The sequence below is a fragment of the Myotis nattereri genome (assembly GCF_964212035.1).
Source record: "Myotis nattereri genome assembly, chromosome: 5".
Classification (NCBI taxonomy): Eukaryota; Metazoa; Chordata; class Mammalia; order Chiroptera; family Vespertilionidae; genus Myotis; species Myotis nattereri.
The window spans coordinates 80,618,840-80,644,198 of NC_138080.1; the positions used below are offsets into that span (position 1 = coordinate 80,618,840).

Genomic DNA, 25,359 nt, shown 5'->3' on the forward strand with positions numbered 1-25,359 from the left:
CTGATAAATGAGTTGGTAAATTTTACCTGTGGAGCTCTCATTTGTAATGGGGGTTTCAGATCCAGCCCTGAAGGGAAGTGGTGAGCTGTCCTCTGTGCCATTAAATCAGCTTTTGTCTCTGTCCAGGCAGGCCTAAGATCTGGTTTAACAAGAAATGAAATGCTCCCTGCTCAAGATCACCTGAACTTTACAGACAGAGACTTTGCCAAACTAATTTACCCACCTTAAGAAATTCAGAGAATACATTTTTACCATAATATGTGATCTTGTCAGCATTTTACTGAGACATGTTTTTGTGTTTTTTGTGTTTTTTGAAATGTAGACAGACATCCCTCTCTTTAGTATTAAAAAGAAAAAAAAATTACAATTAAACCCCATAGGTTAAACTGTAGTCTTAACATGTTTTCAGTTTAGTCCAGGGAAGAAAAAATATGCCTTGAATGAAAAATATTATGTTTTAATGGTCGTGTTAAGGAAAAGGTAACTTCTTTTATGGTAGTGGTTTTCTCTAAGGATTTTCGCCTTTTTCACATACAGTTGTAAATGTCAGTTATAAAAATGTTCATTCTTCTAGAACAGGGGTGGGCAAACTTTTTGACTCGAGGGCCACAATGGGTTCTTAAACTGGACCAGAGGGCCGGAACAAAAGCATGGATGGAGTGTTTGTGTGAACTAATATAAATTCAAAGTAAACATCTTTACATGAAAGAGTACGGTCTTTTTTTTTTTTTTTTTTTTTTTTTTTTTTTTAGTTTTATTCATTTCAAATGGGCTGAATCCGGCCCGGTCCGTAGTTTGCCCATGGCTGTTCTAGAATCAAGTCAGTAGTCTGATGTCTTGGGTTTTGCTGCTGCATACATAGAACTTTGTTTATGGAAATATTCTGTGTGAATTGGTAACTTGCATCTGAATCTTAAATATGTTACAGTTTCTCCATAGAAATCATAATTGAAGAAACGCAATACATGTGGTTCTTTTTCACATGAAAAGTGTGGCATCATTATCATTTGTTAATTGTGGAATGTTTATATTAACACTAGGGGACCTCCTCCTCTTCATTTCAGCTGTAGGTCATGGTGCCTGTAGATAGTGTACAGCTAGCTACCCATTTGCCTCACTCTTGGCTGCCTCTTAACTTCAGCTAACCCGTTTCTGTGAGTCAGATTTCAAAATGCTGCCTTTCCCTTTCATCTCCCTCCCCTCCATGCCACCTTTGAGTTACCACTGCATGGCTGTATAAGCATGTAGTTGGTGTTTTACCATAAAAAGGTTTGCTCTGTAATCTGTAGTTTCTTTCACTTGGAAGGAACTGCTCTTATAATGTGACTATGTATCCTTATTAAAAGGCCAGATTTCAGAATATAACATTTAGAAAGTGATTTTTAATGTTCCTTTATAATATATATTCTATTAAGAATCATTGTTATGCCTGTTGCTAATTATTTTTTATTTGGATCTGAGGTGTGAGGATTAGGAAGAAAACAGAAGAAAGAGTTTAAACCTCTTTGTAAGGCAACTTAGATCATGACAGTTGAGAAAGGGAGAGAATGTTGTGTGTGCTTTCAAACTAAAGGAAGCAGGTCCTAGGATTAAGTTGACTCAGTTTCTCTCTTTTCTCTCCAAAATAATTTCTAAATCTTTTTTCACATATAAATGTAAATATAGGATTTAGTAAACTAATAAGTAAAATGGTAATGTAATACTAGTTTAAAATAATTGTCTAAAAATGCCACAAAAGGTCAACATGTTCCTTATAAGTTAAACTAGAGCTGTATGATACAAAGTCAGTGTAATCATTTAGTATTGAATTCATTGTAATGAGACCTTTTCCACATTCACTTGGATTCATTGTTTAAATATATTAAAGAGTTACTCAGCTTATTAGAATTACATAAAGGGTTCTAATTTCATGATGTGGACTTTGATAATATCTATTAACCCAGGCAAAAACTCTGGAATAAGAGTGTTTAATATTTACCAGTCTTTATAGCATAATGAAATTCTACTTCCCACACTGGCAGTAAATTGTAAATTTAAGTAAATACCAAATTATCATACAAGAGAACTTTGCTAAGTCTCCTTTTAAGCAACAAGCCAATGGTGGTACTTGGGATGGAAAGCAATGATCAAACAAGTATTGATTCATATCTTTTTCTGCTCAGTACCTTCTTTCCAAACTGTTTTCAGTAGGAAAAAAAATAGCATATGTTTACACTCAATAGTATATAGTCACATACATGAAATGCCTTAATTTGAAGTAAGCATTTTTAGACTTTCCAACAAGATTGCAAATTAATGTGAGCATTGCTTCATTTAACACTTAAAATATGGTTTCATAAAAAAAAAAATTAAAAACACTTCACTTCAAAAACTTAAGTCTCCACTTGGTTTTGAAAATTAGGCTTAATGTCACCATTGTTAAAAATTAGATATTTAGCCCCTACTATGTAAAATAGGTTACTTATCTGATGTAATTTTTGATGATAGGTAGATATTATACTTCACATTCTTTGTATGGCAGTTGCTGACACTTGCACTGTCCATAACCATTAATGATGATGAAGGGTCCTTCATGGGTGGGTTCATATTCATTATACGGTCCTTGGTCTGACATGTTTGACATATGGAGTCGTGTTTGGGATCGGAGCTGCCTGTGGTTCTGAATCATTGAGCACTGTCTAATTCTTCTTAAAGTGGGAGGGCAGCACTTCCTGGAGATGAACACTATAAAAATAATAAAAAAGAAAGAAAACAATAAAGCCATTGTTCCTGTAATTACCCGCTGAGTGAAGATGGCATTGTCTGGTTCGGGAAAGTGTTCCTCAGTAGTAACTGCTGTGCCTGCAGTAGTTGGGATTTCTTTGTCTCCCACATAGTAACTTGATGAGCTTATTCTTTTTGTATATTCAGTGGTTGGATCTTTATAAGTTGTAGCCATGGCTGTGATGACAGTGGCTGATAAATTCCAGCAGAGCTGAAATCCATGGACTGCATCTAGTATATCCTCTCCTTGGGTGTGGTCAGGACTGTGGCATAAGATGGAATGCTCCCACCGACCTTGGAAATTGCCCAGCCAGGAGGCCAAAGCACATATTCTAGGGCTGCATTCCCACAGATTGCCAGAGAGGCCAACAGTTGTGAGGGATCTCAGGGAATTTAAGATCTTGGAATCCAGGCTGTTTAACTTGTTGTTATCCATTAGGAGTATTTTAAGATTAGGCATTATTTCAAACACTGTCAGATCGATGGCTTTGATTTCATTTCCAGTCAGGTCTAGTTTTTCTAAAGTGCCCCACGTCCATTCCATCCCACATGTCAAGTTGCTGATTTTGTTCCATTGTAAGAAGAGCGTGTGCAGACTACTTAGACGTAGGAAATGAGCAAAATTAATCTTCGTCAGCTGGTTGTGCTCTAGGTGAAGCTCTCTCAGTTTGATTAATCCCGCAAATCCATTTCGAGCCAAACTTCGCAAACGGTTTGTGCTCAAATCTAGAAACTCCAGACTACGGCAGTCCCAGAACAGGCGCACTGGGATGGTCCGCAGGGAGTTGGACCGTAAATGCAAGGTCTGCAGCTTCCGAAGGCCGTAGAAGAGCTCTGGGTGCAGAGATGACAGCTGATTAAAAGACAGGTCCAAATTTTGCAGATTAATCAGTTGGGTAAAAGTTGTATTTGGCAAGTAAAATATTTTGTTGGAGCTTAAGATTAATTCCTTAAGTTTATATAGTCCTTGAAAAGCATCTTCTTTTACTGTTGAAATTTGATTGTGGTCTAAGTGGAGCCAGGTAAGTTGACTGAAGCTGGCAAATTGATCCCTTTCAAGCTCTGTGATGTGATTGTGCCTCAGGGAAAGGCCCAGAGAGCTCTTGTCTGTGGCGTTTGGCACGGAGTGGAAGCCCTGAGAGTCGCAGTAGAAGAGCTGCTTCTCGCAGCGGCATTTAGGTGGACACGCCATTCCCAAGGCAGGCAGCATTTTTAAAACCATACTCATTGCATATATTGCTGCCAGCATAGGGGCCCCTAATGGCCACTTGAAATGTAAGCCTGCAGAATATAATTTAAGGAAAACAAGAAGATAGGATATATTTTAGCAGAACGTATGAGCTATTAAGAAATGAACATAACAATATGGTGAAATATTTCACTGCATATAACTTATTTTTCATTTGCTGCAGAAAAATTAACCTTGCTAGTATGACTGGAACAAAACTTAAACCATTAAGAAGATAAAACATAGCCTGTTATCATCAATATATGCTTTTTCTTAAACCTCAGGATCCAAAAATGTGACAGTGATTCCCCTCATAAAATGTGAATTCAGTGGTTTATTTTAAAAAGCGTGATTTGTTGCTGACTGTACAAGGCATATAAATGCATGGACTTACCCATTCTTCTGAGCACATTGGAGGCTGCATTCAGTCGCGGTTGTTAGACTCAACGCAGTGAGTCTGTAAAAGGCTCTAACATGCAGGAGCCTTTGACCAGTTTCCTGTTTTCTATGTCCCAGGCTTTCTGAGTAAAATTTAATCCAGCAGGGTGAGTTGTTTTTTTCCTTAGGATATTCTTCTCAATAGTGTTGGTTTCATTTTTCGTGACCACTCTGTTTCCTTAAATTGCTTCTGAATATAAGTTATTAATTTCGTCCTCCTCTAACTGCTCAGCTGGTTAATCAAAGCATCAGTCTTTCCTTTCCGCAGCTGTTAGTTCTCTCGGTCTTAACTTGTTGATGGCAGATGGGCGGCTTGTTGCAGAGAAGAGCTCCTGGAGCAGCATGAGTGCATTTACTGAAAAGCTTTTCCGAGAAACGGCACAAGAATGGATTTGCTTATGTGCTGCGACCACACAGAACTGTATATAGGCTGACGTCACCGGGTGACGTGTCTTTTGTTTGGGTTTTCCAGAAGCTTTACTGTTATAAAGCATGATGCTTTGTAACAGTATCGGGTCGTTGTAAGACCCCCAATTACAATAAAGCAAGAAAGAAGAACTCCTGACTTAAAAACATGCTATTTCTTCAGTGTAGGAGCAGCAGTGGGGTTGTAATAAAGACTGCATTCAAGAAGACCCGTCTGAACAGTGAGTTGGGTTAGCAGAGAGATGGTTTTATTGCCTGTGAGAGCCAGTGTCAGACTGCCGATTCTGCATAGAAAGATCATGTAAATGGTCAGGAGCCTGCAGGATTTATGAAGTGCTGATCTAATGCCAGCTTATGCAAGTTATTGCCCGCTGCTCTGGTAGTTTAGGAAGCTACTCAATCACCTTGTTGTCATGCTTGGTTAAAATAGAAGTACGACTACGATTTGCTTTCAGTGTGTTGGTAAACTAGATATGTGGGTTTGGCTTCTTTGTCACTAAGAGCTTAACACCACAAACCAAGAATAAAGGGTGGGAAAGCTTGCAAAGCATTTGATTATTTTGTTCTTTGAGACTTTCAGAGAAACTCTAATTTAAAAGATTTCTCCTCTGTACTATTTTATAATAATGTTTTATCACAGGAGAAAAGGGTAGGTTGACACAGTCATTTAATACTGCATGCCCTAAGCCTTAACAGTGGAACAGAAATGATTTAGGAAAAGTGATACAGCATGGCTGAATCTAACACAATCCCTTGTATTTACCTCAGACCTACTCCTTCAACTGAAAGCCTCCCGTGATGCTGGGATTGGGCCATTGTGGTACTCAAATAATAGAACATTTATTTGCACGCTTAATAGCTCCTACTGGCACACTTAACAACTGACTTTAAGTGTTTTAACTTGACCTAACTCTATCTTCTCGCTGTTGAATAGTATTATCACTTTTCAGAGCTTGGTTATGAATGTACAGCTCCATGTTTAGTGTTGTGAAAGCTATTTTAGCATGAAGTCAGGGTCATGTTTTCAGGCCTGACAAAGGTACGTCCTGTTACACATTTTACCTTACTGATTTAGCCTTCCATGCCAATTTCTCTTATACCATTGGCACGTACCCTTACTACAGTGGTTCTCAACCTTCTGGCCCTTTAAATACAGTTCCTCATGTTGTGACCCAACCATAAAATTATTTTCATTGCTACTTCATAACTGTAATGTTGCTACTGTTATGAATCGTAATGTAAATATCTGATATGCAGGATGGTCTTAGGCGACCCCTGTGAAAGGGTCGTTCAACTGCCAAAGGGGTAGCGACCCATAGGTTGAGAACCGCTGCCTTTTTGGGTCTTGTTTCACACCTGAAGGCAGAAATCTCAAAACTACCCATGTTGTCTGTGAAACATCATTGGCCTGTTGGCTTCCACGGCCTTCATCCTATGGGCATGTCTAAAAAGTGATTGTTTTAAGGGGCATAGATTCTGTGTTGGTGGTACTGGAGTAAGAACTGGAAGACTTCAAGGCTACTTCCTTGGGGCCCTGTGTAAAGGTGTGAAAATGCAGCAACTGCAGATGTGTAGTTTTAGAAGCAGACCCCAAGATGGTATTAGAAATATGAGTTTTGTTAGGGAAAATGCCTGGGAAGTATAAAGAAAGAGAGAAGAGCCCTAACCGGTTTGGCTCAGTGGATAGAGCGTTGGCCTGCGAACTCAAGGGTCCCAGGTTCGATTTCGGTCAAGGGTGCACATCCCCAGTAGGGAGTGTGCAGGAGGCAGCTGATTGATGTTTCTCTCTCATGGATGTTTCTAACTCTCTATCCCTCTCCCTTCCTCTCTGTAAAAAAAACAATAAAACATATTTAAAAAAAAAAAAAAGAAGAAGACAGCAGGGATACTCTGAGGGCTGGTAGAGTCTTCAGACCACAGGGCAGGTCTGACATCTCTGAAAGCAGAGGAGAAGGAAAGATTGGACAGGTAGGGTTTTAGACGACAGTTTCCCCAGGCCAAAGAGAAGCCCTCAAACCAAAGTTGCCCATGAGTGGAACCCCACATTCTCAGGAATGAGCCCACATTAGTACTCCTATCATTTTCCTGCTTCCTGGTTAAGAAACAGAGGAGAGTTCCTGTTAGACTTCAAGGATGCTCAAGACTAACCTTGAGCCTTTCCATAGTCTATCTCTCTATAGGCTAAAAGTTCTTAACCTGGCTTCATAGACTGTCTTGTGGAATTTTGTAGCTTGTACATTTTTCTGTGAATGAGCTTTAATCAGATTCTTAGAGGGTCTGTGACCTTAGATTTCAAAGTTACTGTTCTGCAGGAACTTGATCCCAAAACTTCCAATGGGGGGGATCTGATAAAGGTGGTCTCTTTAATTTACTTTTTTAAGGAAAAAAAGCTCTTGAGATACTGTAAATGTCTGCATTGAAGTCAGCCACCCTTCGATAAAAAAAAAAAAAAAAAGAAAGAAACCTTTGCCAGGCAGGAGGAGCTGGATTAAATTCTTCCCTGAAGTAACCACTTTAGTTCCATGTGGAGAAAAGCATTAGAGTCAATTGGATTAGAGCAACCATGATTAGGAATGAGTTATATATGAAAATTTAGAAGGAAAATAATCTCCTTCCTTTTAGACTCTTGGTTCTCCTTTCTGCTCTCTAGGTTACTCGGCCTACATCTTATATACTAAAAAATGGGAAATACTTGTATTATCCCAGTACAGTTATTACAGATTTATGCACAACAGAAATTGCCCAGAGAAGCACCAATGGAATCACAGCTAATTATTTTTTATGCATGTGGAAAAGAGGGCAGTAATATGGTATCACAGTGCCCAGACTGCACAATTCCTTCTAGGTCACCAGCCATCTTGTCCACTTGCCCTCTCTTTGGATTCAAAAGATTCAGGCAGTGGAACCAAAGAAAATAATAGTGCATGTCTCAAAATTGGTGGAGCACACAGTTCCCATTGATGGAATTTTGTATTATTACCATTATTATTATTATTATTTCTTTTTAAAATATATTTTTATTGATTTCAGAGAGGAAGTGGGAAGGAAAGACAGGTAGAAACATCAATGATGAGAGAGAATCATTGATTGGCTGCCTCCTGCACGCCCCCCACTGGGGATCATGTGCCTTTGACCAGAATCGAACCTGGGACCCTTCAGTCCACAGGCAGATGCTCTATCCACTGAGCCAAATCGGCTAGGGCTGGAATTTTGTATTATTTTTTGATCTTTACCTTTCTTTAGCAAAGAGAACTAAACAGAAACCCATGTTCTTCCTGAATTAAATTATTTCTTGGTTTCATTTTAGAACAGCTTTATTCTGCATACATATATCTTTGACTGAAAGTGGCAGTACAACCTCTGAAAGGTACTATTCATATCATCTGTTTAAATTTTCATTACTTTAGTTGTTCATGACAAGGCAAAGGAGCAGTAAAATCTAACCTGACCATTTCTAAATGTGTTTAAGCAGATTGAGTTAAGCAGCAGGGCTTTCGTGCTGTAGTTACTGGCATTCCTCAATGTGAAAGTTTGCTTTTAATGTGTGTTGATGATTAGGGAGAATTATTTCTCCACTTAGAGAGCACATGTACAGAAATATACATGGAATCACTTATTCTTTTGTGGTAGAGATGGAGCTTGATTTTGCTTTATACTGAAAGATCAAATGTTTTGTTAATCATGCCCAACTCCAAAAATTGTCATATTCCAGCACCAGAGGTCTTGCATAGAGGTGCTCTGGAAAGTATGTTAAAATAAATCTTGTTGGCCCAGCTGGTGTGGCTCAGTTGGTTGAGCGTCATCCCATGCACCGAGAGGTTTCTGGTTCGATTTCAGGTCAGGGCACACACCTGGATTGCCGGCTCAATCCCCAATAGGCGCACTGGAGGCAGCTGGTCAATGTTTCTCATCGATGTTTTTATCTCTCTCTCTTCCTCTCCTTTCCTCCCTTTCTAAAATATCAATAAAAACATATTCAAACAAACAAACAAACAAACCTTGTTGGGTCCTGGTCAGGCAACTCAGTAGATTAGAGCATCATCTCGATAAGCCAGGGGTGGGGAACCTTTTTTCTGCCAAGGACCATTTGGATATTTATAACATCATTTGCAGGCCATACAAAATTAGCCTCTTATATATTTAAAAATTAGCCTGTGATACATTGCTGTAAAAAAGAAGGAACTCTTACCATTTGCAACAGCATGGATGGGCCTGGAGAACATTATGCTAAGCAAAATAAGACAGTCGGAGAAAGATAAATATCACATGATCTCACTCATATGTGGGATATAATGAACAACACATACAGATGAACAAAAATAGGTCCAGAGACAAAGAAACACTGAACAGACCGTCCAACCTCAGAGAGAAGGCCGGGGAGGGGCGGGGGGGCATGGGAGGGGGACGGGTAAGAGATCAACCAAAGGACTTGTATACTTGCATATTAGCATAACCTAGTGATGGTGAACCTTTTGAGCTTGGCATGTCAGCATTTTGAAAAACCCTAACTTAACTCTGGTGCCGTGTCACATATAGAAATTTTTTGATATTTGCAACCATAGTAAAACAAAGACTTATATTTTTGATATTTATTTTATATATTTAAATGCCATTTAACAAAGAAAAATCAACCAAAAAAATGAGTTCACATGTCATAGGTTCGCCATCACTGGCATAACCGATGGACACGGACACTGGGGCAGTGGGGGCTTGTCCCAGGGGGTGGGAGTGGCAGGGAGGGGTGTCAATCGGGGAAAAAGGAGACATATGTAATACTTTAAACAATAAAAAAAAAGTTAGCCTGGTATAGTTGGTCAAACATTTAATTAACTCATGCCTAATGACTTGACAGGGCCATACCAAATGATTTCTCAGGTTTTATATGACCCATGGGCCAGACGTTTCCCACCTGAATGATAAGCCAAAGTTCCGGGTTTGATCCCCTGTCAGGGCACATATAAGAATCAACCAATGAATGCATAAATAAGTGGAACAACAAATCCATGCTTCTCTCTCTCTCCCTTCCTTTCTCTAAAATAATCATCAGCAAAAATACCTTGTTGCTACCAGTCTTGATCACCATTTGGAAGATATCTTTGCATTTCAGAAGTGATAGTCTTTAGGGTGGAGGCCCTAGATTTTTTAAAAATAGGATTTTATTGATTTTTTAGAGAGAAAAGGGAAAAGGATAGGAGTTAGAAACATCGATGAGAAAGAACCATAATTGATCGGCTGCCTTCCGCACACCCCTTACTGGGGATTGAACCCGAAACCAGGCATATACCCTGACCAGGAATCAAACTGGTGACCTCTTGGTTCCTGGGTTGACACCCAATCAATGAGCCACACTGGCCAGGCAGAGGCCCTAGATTTTATGAGTCTGAGTACATTCCTTGCTAAGAACCTTTTGGGATTCCTGGTTGGCAACTTCCCACTTGGGCCTATATAGTATCAAGGCCTATATTAGAGGAAGTGGATTTTACTAGCCTTTATTTTTTTGGAGGGAGGAGGGAAAGAGGATGCGAGAAGATTATGGTAAATCCTGGAATTGTTCACTGCTTTTGAACATGCATGCATTTGGAGGCAAATGTGTAACTTCTTACAAATTTTTTATTTGCTCTTTAAAAACAGGAAAAATTACTGGGGTTTGGTGCTAAACACTAACTTGTTATCTTTGAAAGAAACAGAATCTATCTGACTGAAGCACATAGAATATGTAAGGATTAATGGCTTTACTAATCTGTCATGTTGGAGGTGGGCTCAAGAGTAGTTGATAGTCCCAGGTAGAGCTAGAGGATCTAAGAGCATTCAAAATTCTAGGCTCCTGGAGTTTTATTTGTTTTTTAAAAATAAATCTTTATTATTGAAAGTATTACCTATGTCTCCCCCCCCCCCCCATTGCCCTCTCCTACCCCCTTCCCTCCAAGCCTTCACAACCCTATTGTCTGTGTCTATGGGTTATGCATATCCTATCTAATAAAAGAGAAACATGGTAATTAGCCGTACCTCCGCTACCCTTTCCATTGGCTAATCAGGGCAATATGCAAATTAACTGCCAGCCAAGATGGCGGCCGGCATCCAGGCAGCTGGAAGCGAACATGAGGCTTGCTTGCTTCAGTGACAGAGGACTCCAACGTTCCCCACCTGCTGCTGCCGGCCTCTGAGCTTGCAGTTTGAAACACTGTTACAAATATAGAAGCTAAACAAACCCCAGAAACCTACTTTCAGCCGGCCGGGATCTTAGAGCTGGAGTTGAAACAGTGTTTCGATTATAGAACCCAAACAATCCAGATACCTGCTTTCAGCAGCGGAAGCCTAAGAGCTGGAGCCAAGCCTCAGAGCTAAAGCTGGCCCAGAATAAAAAAAAAAAGAAAGAAAAAAAGGAGGGGTTGGGAGCTTCAGTCACCCGCCAGCCTGAAAACATCCCTCAGCCCCTCACCCAGACTGGCCAGGCACCCCAGTGGGGACCCCCACCCTGAAGGGGGTGTGACCAGCAGCAAACAGCCATCAGCTCCTCAGCCAGGCTGGCCAGGCACCCCAGTGGGGACCCCCACCCTGATCCAGGACACCCTTCAGGGCAAACCAGCTGGCCCCCACCGGTGCACCAGGCCTCTATCCTATATAGCAAAAGGGTAATATGCCTCCCAGCACCGGGATCAGCGGAGCCACGAGGCCTCCCGGCACCAGGATCAGCGTGACAGGGGGCAGCGCCCAAACCCCCTGATCGCCCTGTGGCTCTGTGACAGGGGGCGGGGCCACAACCTCCCTATCGGCCCTGCTCTGTTCATGACAGGGGAAGGCTCCCCAACCCCCTGATCAGCCCTGCTCTGTGCCTGATAGGGGGGAGCTCCCCAACCCCCTGATTGCCCTGCGGCTCTGTGTGTGACAGGGTGTGGCGCCCCAACCCCCTGATCAGCCCTGCTCTGTGTGTGACAGGGTGCGGCGCCCCAAACCCCCCCCACCCCCCCCCAACGAGCCCTGCTCTGTGTGTGACAGGGTAGAGCCATAACCTCCCCATCGTCCCTGCCCTGAGTGTGACAGTGGCGGTGCCCCAATCCCCTGATCAGCCCTGCTCCGTGGGTGATAGAGGGCGGCGCCCCAAGCCCCCTCCCCACCACCCCCACGGGCCCTGCTCTATGTGTGACAGGGTAGAGCCATAACCTCCCCATCGGCCCTGCCCCGAGTGTGACAGGGTGCGGCGCCCCAACCCCCTGGTCCGCCCTGCTCTGTGTGTGACAGGGGCAGCGCCCCAACCCCCTGGTCCGCCCTGCTCTGTGCGTGACGGGGGCAGTGCCCAACCCCCCAATCGGCCCTACCCTGAGCGTGACTGAGGGTGGCATCGCAACCTCCTGATCTGCCCTGCTCTGTGCATGACAGGGGGTGGCACCCCAACTCCCCAATCATCCCTGCTCTGAGCCCGACCAGGGCCTGCACCTAGGGATTGGGCCTGCCCTCTGCCACGGGGGAGCAGGCCTAAGCCAGCAGGTCGTTATCTCCCGAGGGGTCCTAGACTGCGAGAGGGCACAGGCCGGGCTGAGGGTCCCCCCCTCCCCCCGAGTTCACACATTTTTGTGCACCAGGCCTCTAGTCTATAATAATAAAAGTGTAATATGCTAATTAGACCCACCATCCTTCCAGATGAATCCGAGGCTGCGAGGGAAGCCTGGGTCCCGGGTGCCTGCCGGCAGTTAGAGGGAAACCCGGGTCCGGGGGTGCCAGAGGGAAAGCCGGTGCCGGCAGCCAGGGGAAGGAAGGCCTACTTTTGCACGAATTTCATGCGTCGGGCCTCTAGTATACATATAAGTTCATTGGTTGATCTCCCCCCCACTAGCCCCCCTCCCTCCCCCCCATCCTCCCATCTAAGGTTTGACAGTCTGTTTGATGCTTCTATGTTTCTGGGTCTACTTTTGTTCATCAGTTTATGTTGTTCATTAGATTTCACATATGAGATCATGTAATACTTATCTTTCTCTGACTGGCTTATTTCGCTTAGCATAATGCTCTTTAGGTCCATACATGCTATTGCAATGGTAAGAGTTTTCTTTTTTACAGCTGCATAGTATTCCATTGTATAGATGTACTAGTTTTTTAATCCACTCATCTGCTGATGGGCACTTCGGCTGTTTCTAAATGATAGCTATTGTTAATTGCACTGATAGGAATATAGGGGTGCATATATTCTTTCTGATGGGTGTTTCTGAGTTCTTGGGATATATTCTATAACTGAGGTCACTGGGTCAAATGGTAGTTCCATTTTTAATTTTTTGAGGAAACTCCAAACTGTTTTCCACAGAGGCTGCACTAGTTTGTATTCCCACCAGCAGTGCACGTGGGTTCCCTTTTCTCCACATCCTTGCCAACACTTGTCGTTTGTTGTTTTGTTGATGATAGCCATTCTAACAGATGTGAGGTGGTACCTCATTGTCCTTTTGATTTTTGTCTCTCGGATGATCAGTGACTTTGAGCACTTTTTCATATGCCTTTTGGCCTTCTGTATGTCCATTTTGGAGAAGTGTCTACTTAGGTCCTATACCCATTTTAGGCTCCTAGAGTTCTGTTGTGGTCACAGGGGACCACTTTTGAGTGTAAGTAAGTATGGTATATCAGTGTTGCTGGGAATCTTTTCCTTCAAAAGCCTTTAAAAAGAAGACTCCCCACATTAGGCTCCCAGAATCCTCCCACCCCCCTTTATTTGTTGTTAATCCTCACCCAAGGATATTTTCTCCATTGCCTTCCAAACAGAGTGGAAGGGAGAGGGAGAGTCAGAGAGAGAGAAGCATCAATGTGAGAGAGACACATTGATTGGTTGCCTCCTGCATACACCCTAACTGGGGCTGGGGATTGAGCCTGCAACTGAGGTATGTGCCCTTGACGAATCGAACCAGGGACCCTTTGGTCCATGGATCATCTCTCCAACCACTGAGTCAAACGGGCTAGGGCCAGAACCCCCGTTCTTTTTTTTAAAATTGTATTTCCTGTTCCCATCCCAATCCTTGAATGATTTTAATTTTTAAAAGTCCTTTTGTTCTTTGGTTAGTATAACTGAGAAAGCAGTAGGAACAGTGATGATTACACTAGTGATAGTGTGTGTTCCTTTTGATGCTGCAACTTAAAAAGTTTGGGGCTTCTTTCATTCTCTTTTTTGGTTGAGCTATTTGAATCTTACATATGTCCCCTTTCCCCCCTGCCCCCCATTGACTCCTTCTAGCCCCCCCACAACCCTATCCCCCTACCCCAGGCCTTTGCCACCCTATTGTCTGTATCATGGGTTATGCATACAAGTTCTTTGTCAAATCTCAGGGGGAAGAGATCAGCCAATCTGAGGTTCTAGTTTTGGAGGCATGTGCTTCTGGTATTTGTTGTTCTTGGGATGTTGCTGTGTTAGGATCATGTGACAGCCTAATTCTGCAGTGCTAGCCTTGTATTCTGTGCCCATGGCTAGGTAGTTTGTCAATAAATCCGAGAGTGATGCACCTGAGTCGAATATTAGGTGAAGGAAAATATTCACATGGGGAGAGGTACATTTAAACCATGAAAATCTTTTATTTCTCGCACCATAGACATAAAACCAAACCAAACAGAACAGACTTGAATTCTTGATTAACGCACAGACTGATAGAAATTTATATTGTCAAGCCTTTTACTTACTCTTGTTTCCAATGGATTCATCATGTTCATGTTTTCCTCTTCCTCTGTGCAAGTCAGGCTGCTTCTTTTTTTTCTTTAAATTCTGAAATGCAGCCAAGTTTGGATTTGCCCTTCCTGTTTTTCCCTCTCTACATTTTGAGTAGCTTTCTAGTTATATTTGTTTCCTCCTGTCTACATAGATGGCCACAGGCCATATACAAAGCCATTTGCACAGGATAGAATTAAGAGTAAGATACACATTCATATTTTCTTGAAGAATCCCTTTCAATTTAGAGGGCTTTTGACCCAATTGGCTAAATTTAAAAGGGTAAATCTGCATGTATATTGGCTAGATGCTAGCAAGTCTTGGTTGCTGAAGCTTGGAAATGTCATTCCCTCAGAACCATCTTAATGCACTCTGGGGTAGAGGGACAAGTGACATGTGCTAAGGCAAGCAAAAAATATTCAACATGTGATGTCATCAGTGCAGAGAAAATCAATAAGAAAAATTTGGCCCAAAGAGAGAGAGATCATTTCTTATGAAAGGCTATATAGCAGCATGTAACATGATGGCTGCGGTTTATTCCCATATTGCTGAAATGTGGCTTGCGCTCCTGTAGTAGCTGATTCTGTCCTGCTGCTTGTTCCATGTGGGAGCAGGGTGAGAGGTTCTGTCTGTCTGTCTAATGGCTTTATAGTTTTTCCCCAAGTGTGTTTGTAGATATGAGTTTGTAGCTAAGACTGCAGTTTTCTCCTTATATGGCTATACTATAACTTATGGATATGTAGTTTGTTTTGAGACTTTTAGCTTTTGCAGACAGTGTAAAATGAATATCTTTTTAAATGTCTTTGCATTCTTAGGCAAGTTTATATTGACATAAGTTCCTAACCATAAAATTGCTGGGTTATGGGGCATTTTTAAAATTGATAGACATTGCCACATTGCCTTCCAAAAATTTTTAAGCTGTTTTATACTTCCTATAGTATGTACTAGCCACCCACACTCTCTCCTGCCCACCCACCCCAAACACCATATTAGAAGCCAGCAAACTTTTAAAATATTGGGAATCCAGTAGGTGAAAAATGCTCTCTTTGATTTGTTCCTCTTTAATGATGAGTGAAATTGAGCATCATTTTGTATATAGGTATATTGTCATTTTTGTTCTTTTCTGTAAACTGCAGTTCATTTTTGCTCATCCCACACCCCACTCCTAAAATTGGTCATTTTCTTAAAGATTTTTTAAGGCATTTTCCCTTATTAAATAAATTAACTTTGCCAAATATTTTACATATGTTTAAGGTAGTCATTGTTTTTTAAAGGTTTTATGGTTTTTGCTCTGTATTCTTAATTTTCATGAATGGCTAAACTGATGAGAAGCTTTTTCAATATTAGAACAAACTCACACTTGCCACATTATGTCAAAGATCCAGCACCAGTTGGTGAACATAAGATGTTGTAGAATCTTCTGTAAACAAGGATTCCCTGTTATGTTTAACCCATTATCTTAAGTAGGGCAAAGAGGATCGGAGCCCTTTAGAAAACTTGTTTTTTAAAAATTAACATAGAAGGAATCAAGATGGTGGCATAGGTACACACCTGTACTTGCTGTCTCACACAACCACATCAAAACTACAACTAAAAGACAAAATGGATATCATCCAGAACCATGGGAATGCTGGCTGAGTGGAAATTCTACAACTAGAAGAAAAGAGAAAAGCGCATTGAGACAGGTAGGAGGTGTGGAGGTGCGCAAGTGCGGAGGTATGGAGGTGGAAACTGGGTGGCAACTGGATGTGCTGTTGTCTTTTTCAATTGGGAGGGAGATGCACGCTCCCAATTGCTCTGAACTCCAGTTCCAGGTGAGACTCTGGGGACCCAGACTCATACAGAGAAAAACTGGACTATCTAGCATTGGGACAGGAATGCGAGGGCAGCTTTCTCACAGAGGTGCTTGCAGCGATCATTGTTACTGCATGGGGTTGCGGGATACAGAGACCCGGGGAACTCTCTGAGGCAGGGCTGATTGGCAGCCATTGCTGTTTGCTCTGCCCTGGTGATTCCCTGAGACCCTGCCCCACCCACTTTACAACCCCACCCAAGCTGTGAGCAGAGGCTTTGGCATATGAATTGCCTGTTCTTTTGCGATCTAAAACCTAACGAACTGCTGCTGGGTCAAAGAGCATCAAAGCTTCCAAAAGCAGGCCTAAGGCTCGACAGCAGCCTGCATTGCTTCACAGCTGGGCCTCATCTGGGCACTTCCAAACCCCAAACAAAGAGGAGGAATCTGCAGATCTCTCTGTAGCTCCTGCTGGGTGGCCACAGGCATTGGCTGACTTTGCACCTCCTTGGAGATCCAAGAGCCAGTGTACCCAGTGGTCAGTGTGAGACCATAACAGATTACAACTCTGAAGAGTTGTATCCATAAGCGATACACTCAAGGGGCAGACTCAGCACCAAAGCCCCACTGAAGCAAGTCCTGCCCCATAAGGGTATCGTCTCCAGCACAGCAGTTCTCCCACTGTGGACACAGCTGGTCCTCACAGCCAATTGGTCTGGTGGTCAATTCCTCCCAGTGATACCAACAGCAATCAAGGCTTAACTACAACAAGACTGTACACACAGCCCGCAAGGGGTGCACCAAGAGTGTCCACCTCAGGTAATTAGGGAGGCTGAGCCACTGGGCCCTATAGGACACCTAGCACACAAAGCCACTCTATTATCAACACAGGGAAGCAGCCAAAATGCAGAGACAAAGAAACCGGTCACAAATGAAAAAAAATGGAGGAAAGCAAACTATTGGATATAGAGTTCAAAACCACGGTTATAAGGTTACTCAAATATCTACCAGAAACCTCTGAGAAATTTAGTTGAGACCCTCAAGGATATGAAAAAGGACCACTTAGAAATTAAGCATACACTGACTGAAATAAAGAATAATATACAGAGATCCAACAGCAGACTAGAGGATCCCAAGAATCAAGTCAAAGATTTGAAATACGAAGAAGCAAAAAACACCCAACCGGAAAAGCAAAAAGAAAACAGAATCCAAAAATATGAAGATAGTGTAAGGAGCCTCTGGGACAACTTCAAGCGTACCAACATCCGAATTATGGGGGTGCCAGAAGAAGAGAGAGAGCAAGATATTGAAAACCTATTTGAAGAAATAATGACAGAAAACTTCCCCTACCTGGTGAAAGAAATAGACTTACAAGTCCAGGAAGCGCAGAGAACCCCAAACAAAAGGAATCCAAAGAGGACCACACCAAGACACATCATAATTAAAATGCCAAGAGTAAAAGACAAAGAGAGAATCTTAAAAGCAGCAAGAGAAAAACAGTTACTTACAAGGGAGTACCCATATAATTGTCAGCTGGTTTCTCAACAGAAACTATGCAGGCCAGAAGGAAGGGGCAAGAACTATTCAAATTGATGAATAGCAAGAACCTACAACCAAGATTACTTTATCCAGCACAGTTATCATTCAGAATTGAAGGTCAGATAAAGAGCTTCACAAATAAGAACAAGCTAAAGGAGTTCATCACCACCAAACCAGTATTATATGAAATGCTGGGGCGTATCCTTTAATAAGAGGAAGAAAAAGAAAAAGGTAAAGATAAAAATTATGAACAACAAATACATACCTATCAACAAGTGAATCTAAAAATCAAGTCAATAAATAATCTGAGGAACAGAATAAACTGGTGAATATAATAGAATCAGGGGCATAGAAAGGGAGTGGACTGTTAATTCTCAGGGGGAAAGGGGGGGGGGTGCGGGAAGAGACTGGAAAAAAATCGTACACCTATGGACGAGGATAGTGAGGGGGAAAGGGCCTGGGGTGGGGTGGGAACCGGGTGGGGGGAGCTATGGGGGGGAAAAAGGAACAACTGTAATAATCTGAACAATGAAGATTTATTTAAAAAAATTAACATAGAAACCAAGAATTCCTTGGCTTTTAATAAGTCTTAGCCCAATTTTACCCGTTAACTGAGCATTTGAAAATCCTTTTGAAATATCCCCGCAGTTTAGTTTTTTGATTCTTTTTTCTGAGTTATTAGTAAGTTCCAAATTGAGGTCTTATTCTATGACCTTTATGTATTTAGTTTGTATACCTGTTTGCTTTACTAGTATATACCTGTTTGTGCTTCTCAGAACTTCCCAGCTTATTATGCATAGCAGCTATTTACAAGTTGATGATTACTATCTTTAAAAAAAATACTTCTATTTTAGAGAGAGAGGAAGGGAGAGGGAGAGAGAGAATGAAACATCAATCGGCTGCCTCGTGCACTCCGCCTTTCAGGGATTGAGCCGGAAACCTGGGCATGTGCCCTGACTGGGCATCAAACTGGCAACCTTTCGGTGAATTGGACAACACCCAACCAACTGAGCCACACTGGCCAGGGCAATTACTGTCTTTTTTTAAGAAGAAAGGAACCTGCCCTGGCCAGTGTGTCTCAGTGGTTACAGTGTCGATCCACTCATTGAAGAGTCTCAGGTTTGATTCCCAGGCAAGGGCACATACCTGGATTGTAGGTTCGATCCCAGTCCCAGTTGGGGGGGTGTATGTGGGAGGCAGCCAATGGATGTCTCTCTCACCTCAATGTCTCTTTCTCTTTCTCTCCCTCTCCCCTTCCTCCCTTCCACTCTCTAAAAATCAAAGGGAAAAATATCCTCTAGTGAGGATTAACAAAAAAGTAAAAGAAGAAACCTATTGTCTCAAAAGGGATTTGGAATATCTCAGCTACATGCTTCAATTTGTGCCAGGAACCTTTTAATATTGGCTCTCTGTTCTTAATCATGGATTTTTTTTTAAATATATTTTATTGATTTTTTACAGAGAGGAAGGGAGAGAGATAGAGAGTTAGAAACATCGATGAGAGAGAAACATCGATCAGCTGCCTCCTGCACATCTCCTACTGGGGATATGCCCGCAACCCAGGTACATGCCCTTGACCGGAATCGAACCTGGGACCTTTCAGTCCGCAGGCCGACGCTCTATCCACTTGAGCCAAACCGGTTTCGGCTAATCATGGATTTTTATCTCTCTTCCCCCCACCCCTCCCTCTGAAAGAAAAAGGAATAGTTCACATGCTCATTCTGAGATCCCAGAATTTGGTGCAAAGGTGCCATATTTGATTCATTGTGTTTCAGTTCATTGTAGTTCTGTGCTATAGCAGCCATGTAAACTGGACCTGGTGTAGTTATACCATGGTGGAATACCTCAAAAGCCATATTCTAGCATGTGTCTGTGGCCAGAGCTGAAAATAGCTAAGCTCATTATTATAACTGATAGGACATTTAGAGCTGAGAAAAATCTAAAGGTGGTATGCAAGCCTGGCTGTCATCTGAGAAAATACCCAGGCGAACCAGTAAAGCTCATTTCTAAGCTTCTGTTCTCTATTGAGGGGAAGAGAAGGAAAATGGGGTGTCTATAGTATTAGCATTCCCTACCATTTTTTAAATTAAATTTTTAGGATGAAATAGGTAACAGGCAAACTTATGTTCTTTGTAAGTGAAGGAGAGGGTACTCCATGATTAGGAACAGTTAGAGAGCCAATATTTAGGAAAGGAATTTAGGAATGCAGGTATATATAACCATGCTATTCTAATATTGAGCTACTTAGTCTTTGCCTAAGGCTCCCAGGGACTCTTACCACCTATCTAGCTTATGCAGAGCCCATCAGCCATCTGTGGGCCAGGTAGACCAACCAGGGTCAAATTGCTAATCATGTTATTCACCAAATGTTTATTGCACGAGAATGTGTTGCCCAGTCCACAGCAACCTTTTATTTTAGTTGTACTCATGAAGGTAGATGCTAGTCTCCTTTGGTTTTCAAGCATTTTTCTTGAGTGTATTTTTAATATTATAGCTCCATATTCTTCTGAAGCTTTCCAACAGCACCTTAGATAACACTTCCTCCCTCCGGTTTTACTTAAAGGCTCTACCCCCCTTTTGTACTAGTATTTGATGATGCTGTTTCATTCCTTTCTCTCATTGTCTTGGGGGTGGGGATGGAGAGCACTTCAGATGCCCATTCTGACATGGGTCTTGTGGAATGCCATGGTTCTTATTTTTTAAATTTGGTTTAAGTTCTGGTGGCTGATGGAGGCATTGTATCTAATTAGACCTTCCTGTTGAGTTTAATCACACCTTCTTGTTTTCTTTTAAATAGTCCTTAAATGTTTCATGGTTAAAACACTGGATTCTCTGGTACTCTCTCCAGCCTTACTTTAGATGAAAATGAAGATAGAAAGCAGTATTGGGGGTTATTTGAAAAGCCTTATCTTTTCACTAATAACATGAAATCAGGAGTCTGGTAATTTGCCACATAGATCACACTTTAAGTCCTGTGACTTTTAAACATGTATTTAATTGGTCACTAGTTTCTCATTTCATTCATGTCCAATGGGAGAGGGACAGGTATGATTTGAAAATGGCTGTGAAGGTAAGTGTAAGGTGCTATGGGAACACTCCACAGGGGCATTTAACTCAAACTCAGAGTTGAGGGTGGCTAGAGGAAGCATGATATCTCACCTAGAGGTAGGATAGGAATTAGAAGAAATGTGGGAAGAATATCCCAGGTTGGTGAGAGAGAGCATGGCATGTCTGAAGAATTAAAATGCGGGTAGATGGATCGTGGCATGGAAGATGGCAAGAGTGACAATAGTCATTAAAGTAATGGTAATGTCTGGGCTCCAACAGGAAGAGTGAAGAGTAAGAAGAGAAGGAAGCCTTTGGCAGAAGATCCCTCCCTGAAGGGACCATGTAGAGCCTTTAGCACAGTGGTTCTCAACCTTCGTAATGCCGCGACCCTTTAATACAGTTCCTCATGTTGTGGTGACCCCCAACTATAAAATTATTTTCGTTGCTACTTCATAACTGTAATTTTGCTACTGTTATGAATCGTTATGTAAATATCTGATATGCAGGATGTATTTTCATTGTTACAAATTGAACATAATTAAAGCATAGTGATTAATCACAAAAACAATATGTAATTATATATGTGTTTTCCGATGGTCTTAGGCGACCCCTGTGAAAGGGTCGTTTGACCCCCAAAGGGGTCACGACCCACAGGTTGAGAACCGCTGCTTTAGCATATAGCATGTTCCTTCTCTGGAAGTGCTGTGGACATTTTCACAGTGTATTTTTCCCTGGAAGCACTGAGTTTATGTTGTGCTTAGGTTGATTAGTCTTTTGTAGACTCACCTGGGAACCTTTGTCACATTATTTCTAAGGACTAAAATGCACCTTGAGATGCTACCAGCTATGCTAGGGACATATTTCATCCCTTCCTCACTGTTACTTATTTTACCTCTTCCCAGAGGGAAGGGTTGGAGTGGAGTCAGGGCCTTTAGAGGAAGATTAGGTTATGGGTGAGGAATTAGTGGACATATGTGCCAGCCACAGCAGTGAGACCTGGTATCATCTGTGGCAAAGGTCTGAGTGGTTGGAGAGGTCGTGAGTTTGTTAATGGGAGAATGCTTACTTTTTCTGAAATGGGGCAATACTTTGGAAGAAAAAAAAGGCTTGTTCTTTCGGATGTTACCTCCAAAATTTATAAAATCCTCCATGAAATTTTAGTTAATACTTTTTAAAAATCAATGCCTAAATTAAATGTAACCCTCTGCATAACTTTTACTTATTCCTTTGACCCACTATTATGTCATGCATAACTCCTGTGAGGCCCAGCATGATACAGGGTATTGCTAAATTTAGGTGTCATTTTATCTCAGATTATAAACCCCTTGAAAGAAGGATTATGACTGATACTGCCCACTCCAATGGATGCAGAGTATGTGCCCAGTAAAGAGTGTGCCTAAAGAAATAGAAGTCTGTCCACATAGGATGAAGGAAGGGGGAGGAGCTTCGTCAAGCTTCTGTTAAAGATGGGTTTTGAAAGCTCTTTCCTATCTCTGCCAGAACTGTTGCTAGAGGCTGTCCCAGCTAACAACCTTTGCCTCTCTTCAGCTCAGCTTATATTTACTCGCAGAGGAGAAACTTTATGTTAAAACCTTAAAGATGCCTTATCTTTTTCTTATCAAGCCCGTTCCTCACTGCTTAGCAGGGACATACATAACAAAATTGAGTGAGCCTAGGTCAGGGGTGGGCAACCTTTTTGTGAGTGCGTGCCAAAACCAGCAAAATCTCTGACTCAAAATTCTTCTGCGTGCCAAACCTAATTTTTTGAGAACATGTTACGCCTACTTGATATCTCTTAAGGTCAGGGGTCCTCAAACTTTTTAAACAGGGGGCCAGTTCACTGTCCCTCAGACCGTTGGAGGGTCGGACAATAGTTTAAAAAAAAAACTATGAACAAATTCCTATGCACACTGCACATATCTTATTTTGAAGTAAAAAAACAAAATGGGAACAAATACAATATTTGTATGTGCATGTGGCCCGCGGGCCATAGTTTGAGGACCCCTGCTTAAGGTGTGTATGTATGTGAAGAACCTTGAAAAAATAATAAAATTCATTTGAGCGACAAAAACACAGTGGATGATGATGAAAAATGCATTTATTTTTTAATGTATACATGTACACTGATAGTCCGACAGAAAACTTTATGGCTCCGTTTGATATCAGTGGGACTTTTGCTGCTGCATCACTGATGACAGAGATTTTACATCAGGTTTATATTTCGTGACCTTCAGAGATATGCACGAGCTACTACTTTCATCTGTCAGGCTACTCCTATTACGAGACTTAACAAAATTCATCACTGAGATTCACAAGTGTATGTGGATGAAACCAAAACACTGGTCAGATCTAGGAAGGCAGGAAGAGTTAAGGCAGAGGCATAGAAATTGCTCTTCCCCTCTCTCGTCAATCTATGTCTATGGTCTTTAAGATAACTTGTTATGTAAAATTATTTATTTATCTAAGATGCACCTACACTGAATTTATCTGAAAAATAAAAAAGTCGATATTAAGAAAAGAATTGTAAATGGAAGATTATAAGAGAGGGTTTCGTGTGCCAGCAAAAGTTATTGGCGTGCCATATTTGGCACGCGTGCCAGGGGTTGCCCACCCCTGACCTAGGTGGTCTCTCTGCTCAGTGGAATAGAGTCTCTTAATTAGGCAGGAGCTGAAAGTCAGTTATTTTAAAGATTCATTGAGCAACTTTACTTTGGCCTATCTAAAACTAGAAATAAAAAATCCAAACAGATCTAATATCAAAGACAAGTAAAATTTTATTTTACAAATCAACCAGCTTTCTACTTTCATCAGGTTCATCATAAGTGTGTGTATGCATATATACTCACACTGATTGTATTTTAAATGATTGGATGCTTTGAGTTAAAAGATGGTCTGTCTAATACAGTGATCCAAACCTTTTGAGCTTGGCATGCCAGCATTTTGAAAAACTCTGGTGCTGTGTCACATATAGAAATTTTTTGATATTTGCAACCATAGTAAAACAAAGACTTATATTTTTGATATTTATTTTATATATTTAAATGCCATTTAAAGAAAAATCAACCAAATAACGAGTTCGCGTGTCACCTCTGACACGCGTGTCATAGGTTTGCCATCACTGGACTTTAGTATAACCTAAACGCTTCAGTAAATAAATGCTTCTGAACTGCCCCCTCCTCATTCATGAGGCATAAACCTCTTATTTCCTTAAGTAACAAGAAAGACAAATAGATTTTTTAGGGTAGTTGGACAAAGAATTAACAGATTCATGATGTGTTTTGCATCTTAAAGTGAATGTTGTTGTGAGACTATAATTCCCTCAAAAGTCAGTTTTAAGGATTTGCTTTTATATAACTTTCCAAGGAAATCCTTCCACCCAAATTGAGGACATTTCTGGGCACTTGAGGTTACAAGGACTTGGGCCTTCATGAGGTTATTGAACCCAACCTTGGGTTTCTGATAATAGATGTTTTTTTGGAATAAATGATCTATTACAAATATCCAAAAATCATGGCTAGAAACAATGACAGACTTTACTGGATTTATATAGAGGAATTTTTTTGGCGTGCTGAGTACCTAAGGAATATACTGAGACTTTCTTGATTAAAACATTAATTAGGAGGTCATTTTTTTGTTTTTTTGTTTTAATTGAAGTGATGGGTTCCCCCACCCCATTTTTAAAATTTTTAAAAAATGTTTTATTGTTGAAAGTATTACGTATTTTCCCCTCCAGCCTGCCCCCGGCCCTCCCCTGCTCCTGCCCTAGGCCTTCAGCATCCTATTGTCTGTGTCCATGGGCTATACATATATGCATACCAGGTCTTTGGTTGACTAACCCGCCCCCTTCCCTCTGAGATTCCGCATTCTGTTCCATGCTTCCATATCTCTGCATCCACTCCGTTCATCAGTTTATTTTGTTACTTAGATTTCATATATGAGTGTGATCATGTGATACTTGTCTTTCTCTGACTGACTTATTTCACTTAGCATGATACTCTCCAGGTCCCTTTCTCAAAGGGTAAGAGATTCTTCTTTATTACTGCTGCATAGTATTCCATGGTATTAACATACCACATCATTTTTATCCACTCACCTACTGATGGGCACGTGGGCTATTTCCAGATCTTAGCTATTGTATATTGTCCTGCTATGAACATAGGATTGCATACATTCTTTCTGATTTTTTTTTTTAATTAAATTTCAGATACCTTTCCCTGAGATCCTGGTATTTGATCTTTGAGATTGTCAGAAATTAATTATACTTGTCACATGCTTTTCTTACTAATGGCTATGAATAAATCACAGTTTATTCCTGCAGGTAGAAATTCTCATACCTGAATCGCTTTATTTTGCTTTAAATATGGAACGCTTCATGAATTTGTGTCATCCTTATGCATAGGCCATGCTAATCTTTTCTATATTGTTCCAGTTTTAATACATGTGTTGCTGAAG

The 25,359-nt window shown here is 41.4% G+C and overlaps 2 protein-coding genes across 3 annotated transcripts in view; one reads left to right on the plus strand and one right to left on the minus strand.

Moving 5' to 3' along the window:
- Positions 1-25,359, plus strand: part of CTNNA1 (catenin alpha 1) — a 185,380-nt gene that overhangs the window by 110,896 nt on the left and 49,125 nt on the right. The window lies entirely within an intron of this gene.
- LRRTM2 (leucine rich repeat transmembrane neuronal 2) lies at positions 766-5,076 on the minus strand. Its single transcript, XM_081090775.1, has 2 exons — positions 4,386-5,076; positions 766-4,044 (listed from the first exon to the last, which is right to left on the minus strand). The coding sequence occupies exons 1-2, from the start codon at positions 4,387-4,389 to the stop codon at positions 2,495-2,497; spliced, it is 1,554 nt and encodes a 517-aa protein (XP_080946901.1). The 5' UTR covers positions 4,390-5,076; the 3' UTR covers positions 766-2,494.